Source organism: Oncorhynchus clarkii, unplaced genomic scaffold (genome assembly GCF_045791955.1).
Source record: "Oncorhynchus clarkii lewisi isolate Uvic-CL-2024 unplaced genomic scaffold, UVic_Ocla_1.0 unplaced_contig_8867_pilon_pilon, whole genome shotgun sequence".
NCBI classification, from domain to species: domain Eukaryota; kingdom Metazoa; phylum Chordata; class Actinopteri; order Salmoniformes; family Salmonidae; genus Oncorhynchus; species Oncorhynchus clarkii.
In genome coordinates, this window is record NW_027260965.1 from 3,565 (window position 1) to 22,665 (window position 19,101).

General features: G+C 46.3%; 2 protein-coding genes and 1 pseudogene across 2 annotated transcripts; 1 reads left to right on the plus strand and 2 right to left on the minus strand.

Annotated features, from left to right (window-relative positions):
* Positions 1–796: 796 nt before the first annotated feature.
* Positions 797–4,431, plus strand: LOC139402705 (uncharacterized). Its single transcript, XM_071146604.1, has 4 exons — positions 797–881; positions 1,654–1,995; positions 2,332–2,539; positions 2,773–4,431. The coding sequence occupies exons 2-4, from the start codon at positions 1,761–1,763 to the stop codon at positions 3,962–3,964; spliced, it is 1,635 nt and encodes a 544-aa protein (XP_071002705.1). The 5' UTR covers positions 797–881; positions 1,654–1,760; the 3' UTR covers positions 3,965–4,431.
* Positions 4,432–9,830: 5,399 nt separating this feature from the next.
* LOC139402701 (alpha-crystallin A chain-like) lies at positions 9,831–14,684 on the minus strand. The gene is made up of 3 exons (XM_071146600.1): positions 14,290–14,684; positions 11,524–11,646; positions 9,831–10,113 (listed from the first exon to the last, which is right to left on the minus strand). Exons 1-3 carry the CDS (start codon positions 14,485–14,487, stop codon positions 9,901–9,903), a joined length of 534 nt encoding a protein of 177 aa, XP_071002701.1. The 5' UTR covers positions 14,488–14,684; the 3' UTR covers positions 9,831–9,900.
* Positions 14,685–14,783: 99 nt separating this feature from the next.
* LOC139402702 (uncharacterized) lies at positions 14,784–18,287 on the minus strand (annotated as a pseudogene).
* Positions 18,288–19,101: the final 814 nt, after the last annotated feature.

Consider the following 19,101-nt stretch of genomic DNA (forward strand, 5'->3'; position numbering starts at 1 on the left):
TTTGCAACAAAGCATCTTTCACCCATGCTGCCAAACATACCCTCGTAAAACTGACCATCCTACCGATCCTTGACTTCGATGTAATTTACAAAATAGCCTCCAACACTCTACTCAGCAAATTGTATGCAGTCCATCACAGTGCCATCCGTTTTGCCACCAAAGCCCCATATACTACCCACCACTGCGACCTGTACGCTCTAGTTGGCTGGCCATCGCTTCATATTCGTTGTCAAACCCACTGGCTCCAGGTCATCTACAAGTCTTTGCTAGGTAAAGCCCCGCCTTATCTCAGCTCACTGGTCACCATAGCAGCACCCACCTGCACCCGCATGCGCTCCAGCAGGTATATTTCACTGGTCACTCCCGAAGCCAATTCCTACTTTGACCGCCTTTCCTTCCAGTTCTCTACTCCCAATGACTAGAACGAATTGCAAAAATCACTGAAGCTGGAGACTCATATCTCCCTCACTAACTTTAAGCACCAGCTGTCTGAGCAGCTCACAGATCACTGCACCTGTACATAGCCCATCTGTAAACAGCTCATCCAACTACCTCATCCCCATACTGTTATTTTTATTCTTTGCACCCCAGTATCTCTACTTGCACATTCATCTTCTGCACATCTATCACAGTGTTTAATTGCTATATTGTAATTATTTTGCCACTATGGCTTATTTTATTGTCTTACCTCCCTTATCTTACCTCATTTGCACTCACTGTATATAGACTTTTTTTCTATTGTGTTATTGACTGTATCTTTTGTTTATTATATATGTGTAACTCTGTGTTGTTGTTTGTGTCGCACTGCTTTGCTATATCTTGGCCAGGTCGCAGTTGTAAATGAGAACTTGTTCTCAACTAGCCTACCTGGTTAAAATAAGGTGAAATAAAATTAATAAAAAAATTCACACCACTATAGACACACCACTATAGACACACCACTATAGACACCACTATAGACACACCACTATAGACACACCACTATAGACACACCACTATACACACACCACTATAGACACACCACTATACACACACCACTATAGACACACCACTAGAAACACCACTATAGACACACCACTATAGACACACCACTATAGACACATCTCTATAGACACACCACTATACACACACCACTATAGACACACCACTATAGACAAACCACTATAGACACACCACTATGCACACCACTATACACACACCCCTATAGACACAACACTATAGATACACCACTATAGACACACCACTATAGACACACCACTAGACACACCACTATAGACACACCACTATACACACCACTAGAAACACCACTATAGACACACCACTATAGACACACCACTATAGACACACCACTATGCACACCACTATACACGCACCCCTATAGACACAACACTATAGATACCACACTATACACACACCACTATAGACACACCACTATAGACACACCACTATACACACCACTATAGACACACCACTATAGACACATCACTATAAACACACCACTATACACACACCACTATAGACACAACACTATAGATACACCACTATACACACACCACTATACACACCACTATAGACACACCACTATACATAGCCCACTTTCACATTGTCACCAAGTTACAGGGCTAAAGTTCCCTACTCTCTCCTCATCTACAGGTGCTGTGGTAAACTCATCCGACCAAGCTTCCTCAGATAGTTTCTCCTCTTCCTCCTCTTCCTTCTCTGCCAGTCCCAGCCTGTCCAGCCCAATTGAGGACGCCTATATGTTACTTGTCACTACTGTGGATGGCCCTGGGACCTATAGCCCCACAGAGTCCCCCCTGGCCCTGTCCTCTACCGTGCCCAGCACTGTTGACGGCCCCTATCAGTTACTGGTCACTACCGGTCATCTGGCCCTGTCGTCCACCCTGCAGCCCCCTCCCCAGGATAGCCTCCCCGTACCCAGCTTCCAGGAGGGCCGCCGAGCCTCCGACATGGACACCGGCGCTCTAACACAAGGTATGGACGACCACTTCAAAATTAAAGCACAGATCAAGTATGACAGATGGAAAGAAGAAAACCTTCTTATGTATACTGTCATTAGCTCCTGTGTTACACATTGGATACATCTCTTGAGTTTTAATAATCTTTGATGTAGATCAGAAACGACAAAGGTCCTAGAATGGATCCTTGAGGAACTCCACAAGATATTAAGATACCTGTCAGTTTGCACACACAAACTACTCTCTAAAATGAACATCATTCTGTAACCGTTATAAAAAATTTAGTTATAGATCTATTCTTGGTGGCTTTCATGAAGGTTTATGATGTCGTGATCTTTGACCTCTGTTCCAGGTCTGAGGGTGTTCCGCCAGAAGTTGAGGATGGAGGCCAGCGCCAAGGGCCTGCTGGGACTGAACAAGATGAATAGCCCCGGGGTCCGGCACGGGTGGTCCCCCCCAGCCTCTGGCTCTGCACCCTGCCCACCTGCCTGGGGGGTGCGAGACCTGTCCCACTGTGTCCCCACCACACCACTGTCAGAGGAAGGCTTCCAGCAGCAGAAGTGAGGCAGACCCTTTTGTTTCTTATCATTGTGACTCAAATTATTATCAAGCCATTTTGATGTGGGTTAAATACATTTGTCAAAAGCTTTTAAACATTTGCTTGATTTGTCTTGGACGTTGCACCTGCAACCGGTTCCATTGTATTGGAGCAAACTAAATGAAGTGCACCCCAAGTATTTGAAAATATTAGACACCTGTTGTTCTACTGACTCTTCTCTGTGTCTTCCCCCAGAGTGATCCAGATTCCACTGTGCCAATTCCACCCGACCACACCTCTTCCTCCACGCCACCCCACGTCTTCCTCCCCGCCACCACACCTCTTCCTGTCTCCTCCCGTCCCTCCTAACGTTCCCGCTCCTCCTCGTCCTCCCATTGGTCTGTTCTCCACACACACACTGTCACATGACTTCCTCACACCCTCCCTTCAACAGAACCACTCACCACACCCACAACTACACCCACACCCACAACTACACTCACAGCTACACCCACAGCCACAACTACACTCACAACTACACCCACAGACACAACTACACCAACAACTACACTCACAACTACACCCACACTCACAACTACACCCACAACTACACCCACAGCCACAACTATACCCACAGCCACAACTACACCCACAGTCACAACTACACCCACAACTACAACCACACTCACAGCTACACTCACAACTACACCTACAGCCACAACTACAGCCACAACTACACCCACACTCACAGCTACACTCACAGCTACACCAAAAGACACATCCACAACCACAATCCTACCTATCTCTATGCTCAGAGCAACCGCTAGACTTATCCCCTTCCTCCTCCTCTTCCTCCTTCTCTTCTTCAGCCATGGTGGCGTCGGCTGGCCACCTCTTGGAGACCCACCTCCATATCAGCTCTCCTCGGGTTGAGAACCACACCCCACCCTTCCATGACGCTCCTCACCTCCCTGTTCAGCCCCAGTTCCCCCTCCCGAAACCCCAGTCTCAGCCTAAGCTACTGCACCCCCACCCAGAACCCCTGTCTCAACAACTACACCCCCACCCAGACCCCCGGTCTCAACTACTACACCCCCACATCCACCCCCACAACCACCCAGACCTCAAGACTCAGCTATTGCAGCCTCACCCCCACAACTACCCAGACCCCCAGTCTCAGCTACAGCAACCCCACTCCCACCCCCACAACCACCCAGACTCCCAGTCTCAGCTACAGCAACCCCACTCCCACCCCCACAACTACCCAGACCCCCAGTCTCAGCCTCAGATACTGCATTCCCACTCTGACCCCCAGCCTCAGCCAAGGCCTTGGGCCAACCACCACCTCTATACCCACTCCCAGACCTCCAGGCGGCCCCAGCTCCAGCGCCAGCCACGTCTGCCTCCATGCCCAGTAGGGAGAATGGATCCTGCGTACGGACCGTAGGAAGCACCCAGGACTACAGGCCTAGCAGCTGTTGGACAGCAACGGTCTCAAGGCTAACATTAGGACTCAGAGAGAGAGACTGGAGAAGTGGAACTGGGCCTCAGACTGATGTCCCCAATGACTCAATGCCACGATGCTCTGGCAACAGTGGACGTTAATAAAGATGGATGACATCAGTGGGACCTTCCTTAGGATGGACTGTGAGTCCATTGGTGGAATGAGCTTCCCCTAAAGCTAGGACAGCAGAGCCCCTGCCCATCTTCCGAAAACAACTGAAACTCTACCTCTTCAAACATTGTCTTAAATTCTTTGCACTTCTCTTTTCCTACTAGCACTGGCTTAGCTGATAACTCCTCTATATTGTGGAAAAATGTACTTACTTCGACTGTGATATGTGATTGTCTCACTTAGCTATCTTAATATGAATGCACTTTGGATAAAAGTGTCTGCTAAATGACTCTACTTTTTTTTTTAAATAATGCAATTCTGATCATGTGCTGTCATGTCTGTTGTTATGGGAACTGAAAATACCAATAACTGAGGAGACAGCAGTCTTTTCCAGGAAGCACAACTCCCAGTATTCTCCTATTATCCTATTACAAACTCGGTTAAGTGGTAGTTGTTGTCTCCCTGTCGTCTTCCATAAACTGTCTTTGATTCAGTGCAGTTGGCATGAGGAAGACGACTTAAAATAAGTGTTTTCTCATGCAGTTTGAATTCAGACCCGCCTTGTGCCTTTTGAACAAACAAGAAGACTATTGTATTGAGTGGACCAGACTCAACAAACCTCTCTGAAATACGTTTTTTGTATTTGTCGAACATTGTAAATTGAGATTTGTAGTTGAATACTTTTTCATACGTTGTTGGATCATTTTTTTAATAACAAAGGAATGAAAAAAGCTATTACTGGTCTTTACTGTTTATTGCTGTTGCTCTGTATGACTTGTCTGTTTTCAGCTGGCCCACCACCACCAGCCCACCTCCACCTGTCTGGCTCTGCTTTGGTAGTCTGTTTTCAGCTGGCCCACCACCACCAGCCCAGCCTCCACCTGTCTGGCTCTGCTTTGGTTGTCTGTTTTCAGCTGGCCCACCACCACCAGCCCACCTCCCCCTGTCTGGCTCTGCTTTGGTTGTCTGTTTTCAGCTGGCCCACCACCACCAGCCCACCTCCCCCTGTCTGGCTCTGTATGACTTGTCTGTTTTCAGCTGGCCCACCACCACCAGCCCACCTCCACCTGTCTGGCTCTGCTTTGGTTGTCTGTTTTCAGCTGGCCCACCACCACCAGCCCACCTCCACCTGTCTGGCTCTGTATGACTTGTCCAGCTGGCCCACCACCACCTCCACCTGTCTGGCTCTGCTTTGGTTGTCTGTTTTCAGCTGGCCCACCACCACCAGCCCACCTCCACCTGTCTGGCTCTGTATGACTTGTCTGTTTTCAGCTGGCCCACCACCACCAGCCCACCTCCACCTGTCTGGCTCTGCTTTGGTTGTCTGTTTTCAGCTGGCCCACCACCACCAGCCCAGCCTCCACCTGTCTGGCTCTGCTTTGGTTCCAGTCAGGGGGTTGGTATTGCTATACCTCCCTCACTGCCTGTAGTTTGTTATTATTGGAATGATTGAGCCTTGCTCTGGCAGAGAGTTCTCCTGAAGAAGCAGAGCCTAACGCCTAGCCCTAATGACCTAATGCAGGTAGCCTGGTGGGCAGGAGCGTTGGGCCAGTAACCGAAAGGTTGCTGGATCAAATCCCCGAGCTGACAAAGTGAAAATTAGTAATTCTGCCCCTGAGCAAGGCAATTAACCCACTGTTCTCTGGGCGCGATGACGTGGATGTTGATTAAGGCCCCCCCCTCGCACCTCTCTGTTTCAGAGGGGTTGGGTTAAATGCGGAAGAGACAACACAAGTTCCATGCAATAATGATTCTATATAATATTGTACATTTTGTTGAGTTTGTTCTGGATTTGGGAACTGTGAAAAGACCCCTGGTGGCATGTCTGGTGGGGTAAGTGTGTGTGTGTCAGAGCTGTGTGTAAATTGACGATGCAAACAATTTGGGATTTTCAACACAATGTTTCTTCTAAAAAGAAGAAGTGATGCAGTCAGTCTCTCCTCAAATCTTAGCCAAGAGAGACTGGCATGCATTTATTTATTATATTTATATCAGCCCTCTGATTACAATGAAGAGTAAGACATGTCGCTCTGTTCTGGGCCAGATGCAGTTTAACTAGGTCTTTCCTTGCAGCACTTGACCATATGACTGGACAATAATCAAGATAAGATTAAACTAGAGCCTGCAGAACTTGCTTTGTGGAGTGTGGTGTCAAAAAAGCAGAGCAACTCTTTATTACGGACAGACGTCTCCCCATCTTTACAACCATTGAATCTATATGTTGACCATGACAGTTTACAATCTAAAGTAACGGCAAGTAATTTAATCTCCTCAACATGTTCAACAGCCCCACCATTCATTACCAGATTCAGCGGAGGTCTAGAATTTAGGGAATGATTTGTACCAAATACAATGCTCTTAGTTTTAGAGATATGCAGGACCAGTTAATTACTGGCCACCCATTCCAAAACAGACTGCAACTCTTTGTTAAGGGTTTCAGTGACTTCATTAGCTGTGGTTGCTGATGCATATATGGTTGAGTCATCAGCATACATAGACACACATGCTTTGTTTAATGCCAGTGGCAGGTCATTGGTAAAAATAGAAAAGAGTAGAGGGCCTAGAGAGCTGCCCTGCGGTACACCACACTTTACATGTTTGACATTAGAGAAGCTTCCATTAAAGAAACCCCGTTGACTTCTATTAGATAGATGGCTCTGAATCCACAACATGGCAGAGGTTGAAAACAGATTATGGTCAATAATATCAAAGGCTGCACTGCCATCTAACATTACAGCTCCCACAATCTTCTTATTATCAATTTACATGTTGAGTGCCCTTTTCTATAAGCATGCTGAAAGACTGTTAATTTGTTTACAGAGAAATAGCATTGTATTTGGTCAAACACAATTCTTTCCAACCGTTTGCTAATTGTTGGCAGCCAGCTGATAGGTCTGCTGTTAGAACCAGTAAAACTGCTTCACCACTCTTGGGTAGCGGAATGACTTTGGCTTCCCTCCAGGCCTGAGGACAAAGACTTTCCTCTAGGCTCAGATTAACGATATGACAGATAGGAGTGGTTTAGAGTCAGTTACCATCCTCAGTAGCTTCTTTATATCATTGATATTGGCTTCATAATACAGTTTCTTCTTTTTTGTGTTGAGTTTAGTCACATCATTTCTCAATTTGCAGTAAGTCAGCCAGTCAGATGTGCAGTAAGTCAGCCAGTCAGATGTGCAGTAAGTCAGCCAGTCAGATGTGCAGTAAGTCAGCCAGTCAGATGTGCAGTAAGTCAGCCAGTCAGATGTGCAGTAAGTCAGCCAGTCAGATGTGCAGTAAGTCAGCCAGTCAGATGTGCAGTAAGTCAGCCAGTCAGATGTGCAGTAAGTCAGCCAGTCAGATGTGCAGCCAGACTTATTAGCCACTCCTTTTGCCCCCATCTCTTTCAACCAGACAGTTTTTACATTTCTCATCAATCCATGGAGCCTTAACAGTTCTAACAGTCAGTTTCTTAACAGGTTCATGTTTATCTATAATTGGAAGAAGACATTTCATAAATTCATCAAGTGCAGCGTCTGGATGCTCCTCATTAATCACATCAGATCAACAATTTTGTTTTTTACATCATCCACATAAGAGTCACAGCAAAATCTTGTGTATGATCTCTTATGCATTATTTTAGGCCCAGCTGTTCGGCTTTCCTGGATATAGACACCATATTGTGATCACTGCATCCAATGGGCACATTTACAGCTTTAGAACAAAGTTTTACAGTATTAGTACAAATGTGATCGATACATGTGGATGATCTTGTTCCTGTAGTGTTTGTAAACACCCAGGTAGATTGATTAATAACCTGAACCAGATTACAGGCACTGGTTACATTGAGAAGCTTCCTCTTGAGTGGACAGCTTGATGAAAACCAGTCAATATTCAGGTCCCCAAGAAAGTAGACCTCTCTGTTTTATATCACATACACATCATTTTTGTTGTTTTGTGTGTGTGTGTGTTGTTTTGTGTGTGTGTGTGTGTGTGTTTTGTGTGTGTGGTAGTAGGTAGTAGGGATGTTCTGTTGATAAGTGTGTGAATTGGGCCATTTTCCTGTCCTGCTAAGCTTTCAAAATGTAAAAGTCCTTTTGGTGTCAGGGATCAAAAAGTACATCATTTTATTTAGGAATGTAGTAAAGTAGAAGTTGTCAAAAATATAAATAGTAAGGTAGAGTACAGATACCCCCAAAAAACGACTTAAGTAGTACTTTAACACCACTGGCACCACTGACCCTGGCTCTGCTATTTATTTTCCTCTCACTCCCTTATCTTTATCTCTGTCTCTCTTTCTCACTGTCTCTGTTTTTCTGTCCCAGTCTCTCTCTCTCATTCTCTCTCTCTCTCATTCTCTCTGTCCCAGTCTCTCTCTGTCCCAGTCTCTCTCTCTCATTCTCTCTGTCTCATTCTCTCTGTCTCATTCTCTCTCTGTCTCATTCTCTCTGTCACAGTCTCTCTTTTTCCCAGTCTCTCTCTCACATTATCTCTCTGTCTCATTCTCTCTCTGTCTCATTCTCTCTGTCCCAGTCTCTCTCTCTCATTCTCTCTCTCTCTCTTTCTCTCTGTCCCAGTCTCTCTCTTTCCCAGTCTCTCTCTCACATTCTCTCTCTGTCTCATTCTCTCTCTCTCTCTGTCTCTGTCTCATTCTGTCTCATTCTATCTGTCTCAGTCTCTCTCTGTCTCATTCTCTCTGTCTCTCTCTCTGTCTCACTCTCTCTCTGTCTCATTCTCTCTGTCTCAGTCCTCTTCTTGTCTTACTCTTTTTCGTGCCACTTGACTGATTAAGAAGAGGATAAGATTAATCACAGCTCTTAGAGAGTAAACACTCACCTCTATTACAATGAATATGTGGTCTAGTTTTGCTCAGTAGCTTTGTGGTTGACCTGCGCAACGGATACGTTCACATCCAATGAATACTTGATGAAACAGAGAAAGTACAGACAAGGGGTTGCATCTTGGTTAATATTACAGTTTTATTGTTTCTACTTCTCAGGAAGTGAGCAGATATCAGCTGAACAGGGCTAACGCTACAGGACAGGAAATACTCAAGGACAAGAGAGAAGGGTTTGGAAAAAGTCGCGACACAGGAATGGAAAAAAGCCAGGTGGTGGTATAAGCCCAATGATGGAAGCCCTTTTCAGTACTACAGCAGTCCTATAGGACCAGACAATGGTACGTACTTAACCCTAACTCCCCCCTATCCTCCCTCCCTCCCTCTCTTTCTCTGAGAAAGAGTTGCTCAGTAAAGCCCTTCAGTACAGCCAGGAGAAAGACGGCAGCTTCCTCACTGGGTGAAATATTACCCACGGTACCCCTGGGGTGACCGATTTGTTGTTTGTTTACACAGGAAGTAGAAAGCCAGGGTTAAGTCATGTGACCCTCTCTTAAATCCTTTTGTTTTTGTTGTCCCCCCAAGCCCCAACCATCCCTCTCTTTATCCATCCTCATGGGTCATGAGTCATAATCAGAGCCAGAATATTAACACTGCCATAATAGTCTAGCGTAGTCTAAAAAAGGAGAAAATATTAGACTAGAAATACACTGATATCTTCTAAGTGTGGAGTCAGGGAGAGAGGGATTGGGGTAGGGTGGTAAGGTGAGGGGAGGGGCGAGGGGGTGGGGAGACTTTGGGGGTAAAGGAATGTGTTGTTCAGCCCCCCGCACCCTGCCCCAGCCACACGGCTGCTTTATTTGGAAGAGAAGCCCCCCCCTGCATGCCCCCTTCCGCCCTTCGACACCCCCCGCATCCCCAGTGCCACCCAGCCGGCAGCACGCCCATCTTCTTAAGAGGAGGGGGCGGCGTTAGTCTTGTCGTCGCGGGTGACGGGGATGCTGCGGTCGCCACGGCCGAGGTCGCCACCGCCACCGGTGACCTTTGGGCCACAAAGGGTCAGGAGGCCGTCGGTGGACAGTGTGCAGGAGATAGCCGATTGGTCCACGCTGGAGGGGAGGCGGTAACGGCGGTGGAACTCACGTGATATGTAACCGTGGTCGTCCTGGGGACAAGAGAGAGACAAATGAGGATGAGAGTAATGATGTAGTGTCCACGTTCAACACTTTAGATGGAAAATGATGAACGTTTTTTATGGTGCTTTTTAAATCATTATCCCTTCACACTGTCAGATACAGGCCTAACCATAGGAATTCAGCACTCTAAGAAAAAAACATGTGCGGCTGCTGGGAATGACGCAGAAAGGACGTGAGAGAAAGCAAAACGTTCCTTAGTTACAACGGCTCCCCCACTCAGCCTGTCCCTGGAGGCCACTAACATCCAGAATGAAAATAAATGACGAGGGAGAGAGAGAGGAGAGAGAGAGAGAGAAAGAGAAGAGAGAGAGAAAAGAGAGAGATAAGTAGCATATTGTAATCTAATTTAATGACTCTTAACTCTTACAAAGGAAAACTCAAAACATTGTGGGTCACGTTCACCTCTATGACTAACATACATCACATTTGTTCTGTGTGGACAAGAAAATGAAATGATCCCAAACAATGTGTCCCATTGTTTATGTAGGAATCCCTATCATTGGAGATGTTTTTCCCAGCAAAGTGTGTCAGTGTGTATAGTTTCATCTGAGGACACGTAACTGCTTGGTTGTTTGACTTCATCCTGGCTGAACATGGGCCTAGAAAAGGGTCGAATTTAATACGTATGAGGGGCAATGCGCGTAAGCCGACCAATTCCCAGAATAAACAAAACAAAGCTGTGGGTGGGTGTGCTCGACACACATTAATTAGGTTGAGAAATTCTCCTCTGACTCAACATGTTGAATCTAATAACACATCTTGTTAGCATCTCTTTGAGGACGTGGCTGGTTAAAGCTGGTTGTTGTAGCAGTGGCTCTGTCTAGGTAGCTGGAAGGAGCAACCTGCCTAAGGATGAATGCACTGACCTGGAAAGCACAGTGATGACAGTATCTGGTGCGCTTATTGCTTCAACTACTGCCACAGGGTGTTTCCATGTGACAGGCGTGCAGGCACTCACACTATACATGTACAGTATAGACAGTATGTCACAGGAGGTTGGTAATTGGGGAGGATGGGTTCGTGGTAATGACAGGAGTGGAATCAGTGGAATGGTATCAAATACATCAAACACATGGTTTCCATGGTTTGGTGTTGATTCCATTCTATTGGCTCAGTTCCAGACATTATTATGATCCGTCCTCCCGTCAGCAGCCCCCACTGATATATATGTGCACATGTGAGAAACCAGGCGTTGGTGTTCCAAGCCATAGTAGAGGGATTGTGTTTGAACTCAGGAGTGGGTGTACTACCACAAGTCACAGTGGTAGTTTTGAGCTAGCTCAGCCTGTCCGTCCAGAGAGATTAGGGTGTGTGCTGCTTAGATGGGATGGAATCTTAACCCATCCAACCAGGGGTCACCAGATGGTGGGAGGTCTCACCTGTCTCTCTCCATGCTTTCCCTGGATCTCCACATAGTCATCAGTCACCTTTACGTTGAGTTCATCAGGAGAGAAGTGCTTCACATCCATGAAGACCGAGAACTTGTCCCTGTCGGACCTCACCTGGAGAGATAGAGGGAAAGGGGTTGAAGGTTAAAGGTCACGGGTGGCGGGAACCTGGTAACCACAGTGATGCTCATCTTCTGAAATGTATTTTTTCCCCATATCAGTTCAGTTCTATATGTTGTAATGGAGTCATATCTCAGAGAGATATGAAGAAGATGATCCATTTCTGAAGTGAGTATAGGTGCTGCAAAACAAAATGTGTGTCACTAGTCACCAAAACACTAGATGTTGTTTGGACATCGGAATTCTGATATCCTGGCATATAACCCACGTTGAAATGCAGTTTGAGCTAGTAATGGAATGAGTCAGTATATTATGGGCAGGACAGAGCATGGTTTAGACTTGGTTTAGACTTGGTGGATAACACTGCAGCAGTCTCTGAGCTCTTCCCTGCTGAGAATCACTCAAGATTAGTGCATTCCATTTGCCGCTCATTTTCAACATACTCTCAATAGTCTTGCAAACTGCAAAATGCACTTCTGATCGTTGTTTACAGATCCAGTAGTAGGGGTATTTGACCTCCCTGTTCTCTGTACTCTCTTATGACAATCAGCAACATCTACTACAGCGGTATAGGATAGCAGGATGTCGTAGTATAGAGATATGGCTAGCGCTACTGCTGTCGTAGATCTGGCTAGCGCTACTGCTGTCATAGCCATTCAATAACAGATCTGGCTAGCGCTACTGCTGTCAGCCATTCAATAAGAGATATGGCTAGTGCTACTGCTGTCATAGCCATTCAATAACAGATATGGCTAGCGCTACTGCTGTCGTAGATAACAGATCTGGCTAGTGCTACTGCTGTCATAGCCATTCAATAAGAGATATGGCTAGTGCTACTGCTGTCATAGCCATTCAATAACAGATCTGGCTAGCGCTACTGCTGTCGTAGCCATTCAATAACAGATCTGGCTAGTGCTACTGCTGTCATAGCCATTCAATAAGAGATATGGCTAGTGCTACTGCTGTCATAGCCATTCAATAACAGATATGGCTAGTGCTACTGCTGTCATAGCCATTCAATAAGAGATATGGCTAGTGCTACTGCTGTCATAGCCATTCAATAACAGATCTGACTAGTGCTACTGCTGTCATAGCCATTCAATAACAGATCTGGCTAGTGCTACTGCTGTCATAGCCATTCAATAACAGATCTGACTAGTGCTACTGCTGTCGTAGCCATTCAATAACAGATCTGGCTAGCGCTACTGCTGTCATAGCCATTCAATAACAGATCTGGCTAGCGCTACTGTTGTCATAGCCATTCAATAACAGATCTGGCTAGCGCTACTGTTGTCATAGCCATTCAATAACAGATCTGGCTAGTGCTACTGCTGTCGTAGCCATCCAATAACAGATCTGGCTAGCGCTACTGCTGTCGTAGCCATTCAATAACAGATCTGGCTAGCGCTACTGCTGTCGTAGCCATTCAATAACAGATCTGGCTAGTTCTACTGCTGTCATAGCCATTCAATAAGAGATATGGCTAGTGCTACTGCTGTCATAGCCATTCAATAACAGATATGGCTAGTGCTACTGCTGTCATAGCCATTCAATAACAGATATGGCTAGTGCTACTGCTGTCATAGCCATTCAATAAGAGATATGGCTAGTGCTACTGCTGTCATAGCCATTCAATAACAGATCTGGCTAGTGCTACTGCTGTCGTAGCCATTCAATAACAGATCTGGCTAGCGCTACTGCTGTCGTAGCCATTCAATAACAGATCTGGCTAGTGCTACTGCTGTCGTAGCCATTCAATAACAGATCTGGCTAGTGCTACTGCTGTCATAGCCATTCAATAACAGATATGGCTAGTGCTACTGCTGTCATAGCCATTCAATAACAGATCTGGCTAGTGCTACTGCTGTCATAGCCATTCAATAACAGATCTGGCTAGTGCTACTACTGTCATAGCCATTCAATAACAGATCTGGCTAGTGCTACTGGTTCTCTCTGATTTAGTATAGCGACTTCCCCAGGGTCATGTCCTTGTCTCCCCCACTCAGCTTTAACTGTTACATCTCCCTGTATTAGTAATGAATTCAGTGAAGGCCTCCTAGATATGTACACATAGACCACCTTAGGGCCCATTACAGTACGAGTCAAATCTGTCCAATCTCAGTCGATTTTGTGAATCCTATTTTTTATAGGAAAACAGCATACTGTTCAACCAATGAAACTGTAGAGGATGTAACCAATGCATCATGGCACTAATAACTCTGCTTCAATTGATTCATTTTACCCTTATTTTACCAGGTCTGTTGACTGAGACAACATTCTCATTTACAGCAACGACCTGGGGATGATTCGATTCCCCCAAGGACACACAAGCTCTCTCTGTTAGCCAGGACAACATCTTCTGTCTATGAAGTATTACATCTTTCCCCATCAAACACTGACAACCAAGTCTGCTTTCTATCCATAAAGATAGACAACAAGAAACATGCAAATCATACATTTGGGTAGTTTGAACTAAACTAAAGGGACTACAGATTTAGAGTGATGGTGAATGAATAGGTCTTAGTGGATCCTATTCTTCCCCAGAGGACGGAGCAGGTTAGCCTGGTAAACCAGACTGAACACTTCCAATGCTGAGCACAGTGATCAATCAGTCAGGTTGAACAGGTTAGTTGTTACCTCAGACATGCCAGAGTTGGTGGAGTCCAGGAAGTTGCGGAACAGCGACTGTCTGTAGTAGGGGCTGATGGTGGAGGCAGCGTAGGGGAACAGGTCATAGTCGAACATGCCCTCCCCGAAAAACTGGTCAAAGAGACGAGCGGGATACATGGAGCCCATGGCACGTCTGAACCAGGGATGCTGGATGGCAATATCCATACTAGTGTAGGTTAGGTTTTAGCTCGACGGGCCCAAGCTCAATACAGACGGTTTCCTGCTGCTCTGCTTTAGCTCGGCTCGCTAGTGCCTGTGTTCTGTTAGGAGTAGAGAGAGAGAGGCGTGAGGGAGGACTAGAGGTAGTAGTAGCAGTACTAGTAGAGAGGAGTAGGGGTCCCAAGTGGTGCGTGTCCTCTCCTCTGCAGCCGCCCCCTCTTTATATACCTGTGGGGCAGAAAAGAGGGGCTTTAGTGCGGATCTCTGTGGAATGGCATTATCTCATGGTGGGACGGGCTCAGTCAGCAGAATCGGTGGGTGGAGTGCCCGCTGGCCCGTCCAGCTACAGCCTGGCCCTCGTAACGTGGCGGGACCTGTGCCAGCGCCAACCGGACGACAAGGCTCTGACAACACAAGCCTGTGGAGAGGGTGAGGAAGAGGGTGAGGAAAAGGGGGAGACGGAGAGAGAATCAGGAGGTCAGGGGTAAAAAGAAATGGATTGGTGGCACCTTAATATGGGAGGACTGGCTCATAGTAATCGCTGGAAAGAATAAATAGAATGGTATTGAACAAATCAAAAACATGGTTTATCATGAGCCATCCTCCCCTCAGCAGCCTCCTGTGGTTGGTGGGGTTTCTGACACTGGATACGGGGGATGGGAATTAAATCTGTCTGGGTGTGGAGCACCGACATGCTCATCCTCCCTCTCTGTCTTTCACACACACACACACGCACGCACACACGCACGCACACACACACACACACACACACATACACACACTATTGTTCTGGTACTTTGTTGGGATGAAGAGCAGACTTCAGTCACAATACAGTCTGGGGGTGGCTGTGTGAGGGCGTGGAGAGGTCAACATCACAACAACAGCGGTCAAACATTGTGAGGATGGGTATTTGTCTGATTGACCAGTATGGAATGTAAAGTAGAGGGGAAACAGCAGAGAAACAGCAGAGGATACAGCAGAGAAACAGCAGGGAAACAGCAGCGAAACAGCAGGGGAAACAGCAGGGAAACAGCAGAGGAAACAGCAGGGGAAACAGCAGAGAAAACAGCAGGGGAAACAGTAGGGAAACAGCAGGGAAACAGCTGGGGAAACAGCAGCGAAACAGCAGGGGAAACAGCAGCAAAACAGCAGGGGAAACAGCAGAGGAAACAGCAGGGAAACAGCAGAGGAAACAGTACGGAAACAGCAGGGAAACAGCAGGGAAACAGCAGGGGAAACAGCAGAGAAAACAGCAGGGGAAACAGAAGCGAAACAGCTGAGGAAACAGCAGGGAAACAGCAAGGGAAACAGCAGGGGAAACAGCAGGGGAAACAGTAGGGAAACAGCAGGGATACAACAGAGAAAACAGCAGGGAAACAGCAGGGGAACAGCAGGGAAACAGCAGAGGAAACAGCAGGGGAAACAGTAGGGAAACAGCAGGGAAACAGCAGGGAAACAACAGAAAACAGAAAACAGCAGGGGAACAGCAGGAAAACAGCAGAGGAAACAGCAGGGGAAACAGCAGTATCTGAAGTTTGCTAGAGAGCATTTGGATGATCCAGAAGAAGATTGGGAGAATGTCATATGGTCAGATGAAACCAAAATATAACTTTTTGGTAAAAATTAAACTTGTCGTGTTTGGAGGACAAAGAATGCTGAGTTGCATCCAAAGAACACCATACCTACTGTGAAGCATGGGGGTGGAAACGCTTTGGGGCTGTTTTTCTGCAAAGGGACCAGGACGACTGATCCGTGTAAAGGAAAGAATGAATGGGGCCATGTATCGTGAGATTTTGAGTGAAAACCTCCTTCCATCAGCAAGGGCATTGAAGATGAAACTTGGCTGGGTCTTTCAGCATGACAATGATCCCAAACACATCGCCCGGGCAACGAAGGAGTGGCTTCGTAAGAAGCATTTCAAGGTCCTGGAGTGGCCTAGCCAGTCTCCAGATCTCAACCCCATAGAAAATCTTTGGAGGGAGTTGAAAGTCTGTGTTGCCCAGCAACAGCCCCAAAACATCCCTGCTCTAGAGGAGATCTGCATGGAGGAATGGGCCAAAATACCAGCAACAGTGTGTAAAAACCTTGTGAAGATTTCCAGAAAACGTTTGACCTCTGTCATTGCCAACAAAGGGTATATAACAAAGTATTGAGATAAACTTTTGTTATTGACCAAATACTTATTTTCCACCATAATTTGCAAATAAATTCATTAAAAATCCTACAATGTGATTTTCTGGATTTTTTTCTGTCATAGTTGAAGTGTACCTATTTTGTCTGTCATTGGTGGCTGTGTGTGTGTGTGTGTGTGTGTGTGTGTGTGTGTGTGTGTGTGTGTGTGTGTGTGTGTGTGTGTGTGTGTGTGTGTGTGTGTGTGTGTCTGTGTCATTGTGTTTGTGTGAAGTAGCGTGCAAAATTGTTTCTAAAGCAACCGTGTGTGTGTGTGTGTGTCTGAACCAGTGTGTGTGTGTCTGAACCTGTGTGTGTGTGTGTGTGTCTGAACCATTGTGTGTGTTTGTATCTGAACAATTGTGTGTGTGTGTCTGAACCAGTGTGTGTGTATTAAAGCCTAAGAACTCAGAGAGAGGAGCTATGCACCCAAACAGACCCCTCCACGCCCACTGCACCCACCCCCAGTTCCCATGGCTCTGATCCCTCTCCCGGTGACTTCCCTCCGGGCCTCGCCCCCTGCTGTATTAACCTAATCCCGCTGGGCTTTCACCCGGTCCAGCACAGAGGCTTACACAAAGCACCGGCCAGGCCCTTTTTCCAGCCCACAGACGCACCCGCCAAGACCAACCGGCCTCAGCCAGGGCCGAGCGCCTAGGGGACGTTGTGGGGCTGGATGGAGGCCAGAGGGGGATGGGGGAGAGGATAGGGGTGCCGGACGTAGCGGGGGTTGGGCCTTGTTACAGCCCTGTCAGCAGGTTTAGGGGCAGAGAGGGTTTTATCAATGAGCCAGACAATAGAAGCCCTGGTCTGTGTATATCCTACAGTACGCTAGACAGGTCAGGCTATTCATCGTCAGCTCTGGTTGGAACAGCGGTGTGTAACCTAACCTGGGGCTAACCAGAGGCTAACCTGGGGCTAACCTGAGGCTAACCTGGGGCTAACCTGAGGCTAACCTGAGGCTAACCTGGGGCTAACCTGAGGCTAACCTGAGGCTAACCTGGGGCTAACCTGGGGCTAACCTGAGGCTAACCTGGGGCTAACCTAGGGTTAACCTGAGGCTAACCTGGGGCTAACCTGAGGCTAACCTGGGGCTAACCTGAGGCTAACCTGAGGGTGTTGGGGATATTGATTTGTGTACTGGAATGTTGAGGGAGCTAGCACAGAAGCATTTCACTGCACCTTTTATACATGCCGACTGTGTACGTTACCATTACAGTCTGATTTGTATTCCTTCCTTTAGGTGATCACAAAATGATAGTGAGTAGGGAAATAGGACAGGAAGGAAATGTGGTAGACAAGGTTTGAATCCAGGTCTCCTGTGCACAACAAGACTGTTTTAGCACACTGAGCTAAATTGGGGGGTTTTGGACCCCCTAGTTGTACAGTAGCTACAATACTTCCGGAATTGACTAGTTTAGGCATTAATAAGTCACTGTTATTCAAAACTCAATGAGCGGTCTTTATTTCAATGGTTGAAATGATCAATGAGCTTATATGTTCCATTGCTATTTGAAGTGTGATTTGGATTGGTCATAATGTGTTAACATGTAATAACTAAACAGCTTGCTGTTTGCATGGTTGAAGGACATTTCTAGCCTACAAGACTGACAATTATGCGAGGACTCACCATCCATGTTATCAATATTATGGTTTTAACCATGTTTGGATGATATAGAGCCCTCAAACTCAACTCTGGACCACGAAGCCAGTTCCACTGTATTGTTTCATTGTTTCCCTCTAATGAGGGACTGATTTAGACCTGGGACAACAGGTGTGTGCAATTAACTATCAGGTAGAACAGAAAACCTGCAGGCTTTGGACCTCGTAGGGTAAGAGTTGGATACCCCTGGTAGAGTGTCAGTTGAACTAAGCTCATGGGGCATTTATAAGTTGTATTCAAGAAATGTAATTAATTAAAAGTCAAAAAATGGATGTACCCTTTAAAACCCTAAACAGTACCTTAAATAATTAAATTGTTGCAAGCCCAAGCAGACTCGAGAGCAGTCATACATAGAATGTTAGACCAACCAAATCTATGCTCTTTCACTGCCGCCTAGTGGTAGGGTGGTGTAACTGCTGATACTGTTATTCATATGCACAGCTCGGCTACACATTTTATCACAGAAGGTTCGGTTGTTTAGCTATCGAGAAGAGATGTCCAGAGAATTCGGCCACGCAGCCACTTTGTACATTCTAAACAGGTAATGGCTTAGGGTCAACATAATTACAGTACCATTTATCTTAATCACAATGGAATCTCAAACTACTATGGCTTAGGGTCAACATAATTAGAGTACCATTTATCTTAATCACAATGGAATCTAAAACTACTATTAAAAGCTCATGCATTTTCACTATACACATTCTTTTTTTTTTTTTTAACCCCTTTTTCTCCCCAATTTCGTGGTATCCAATTGTTTTAGTAGCTACTATCTGTCTCATCGCTAC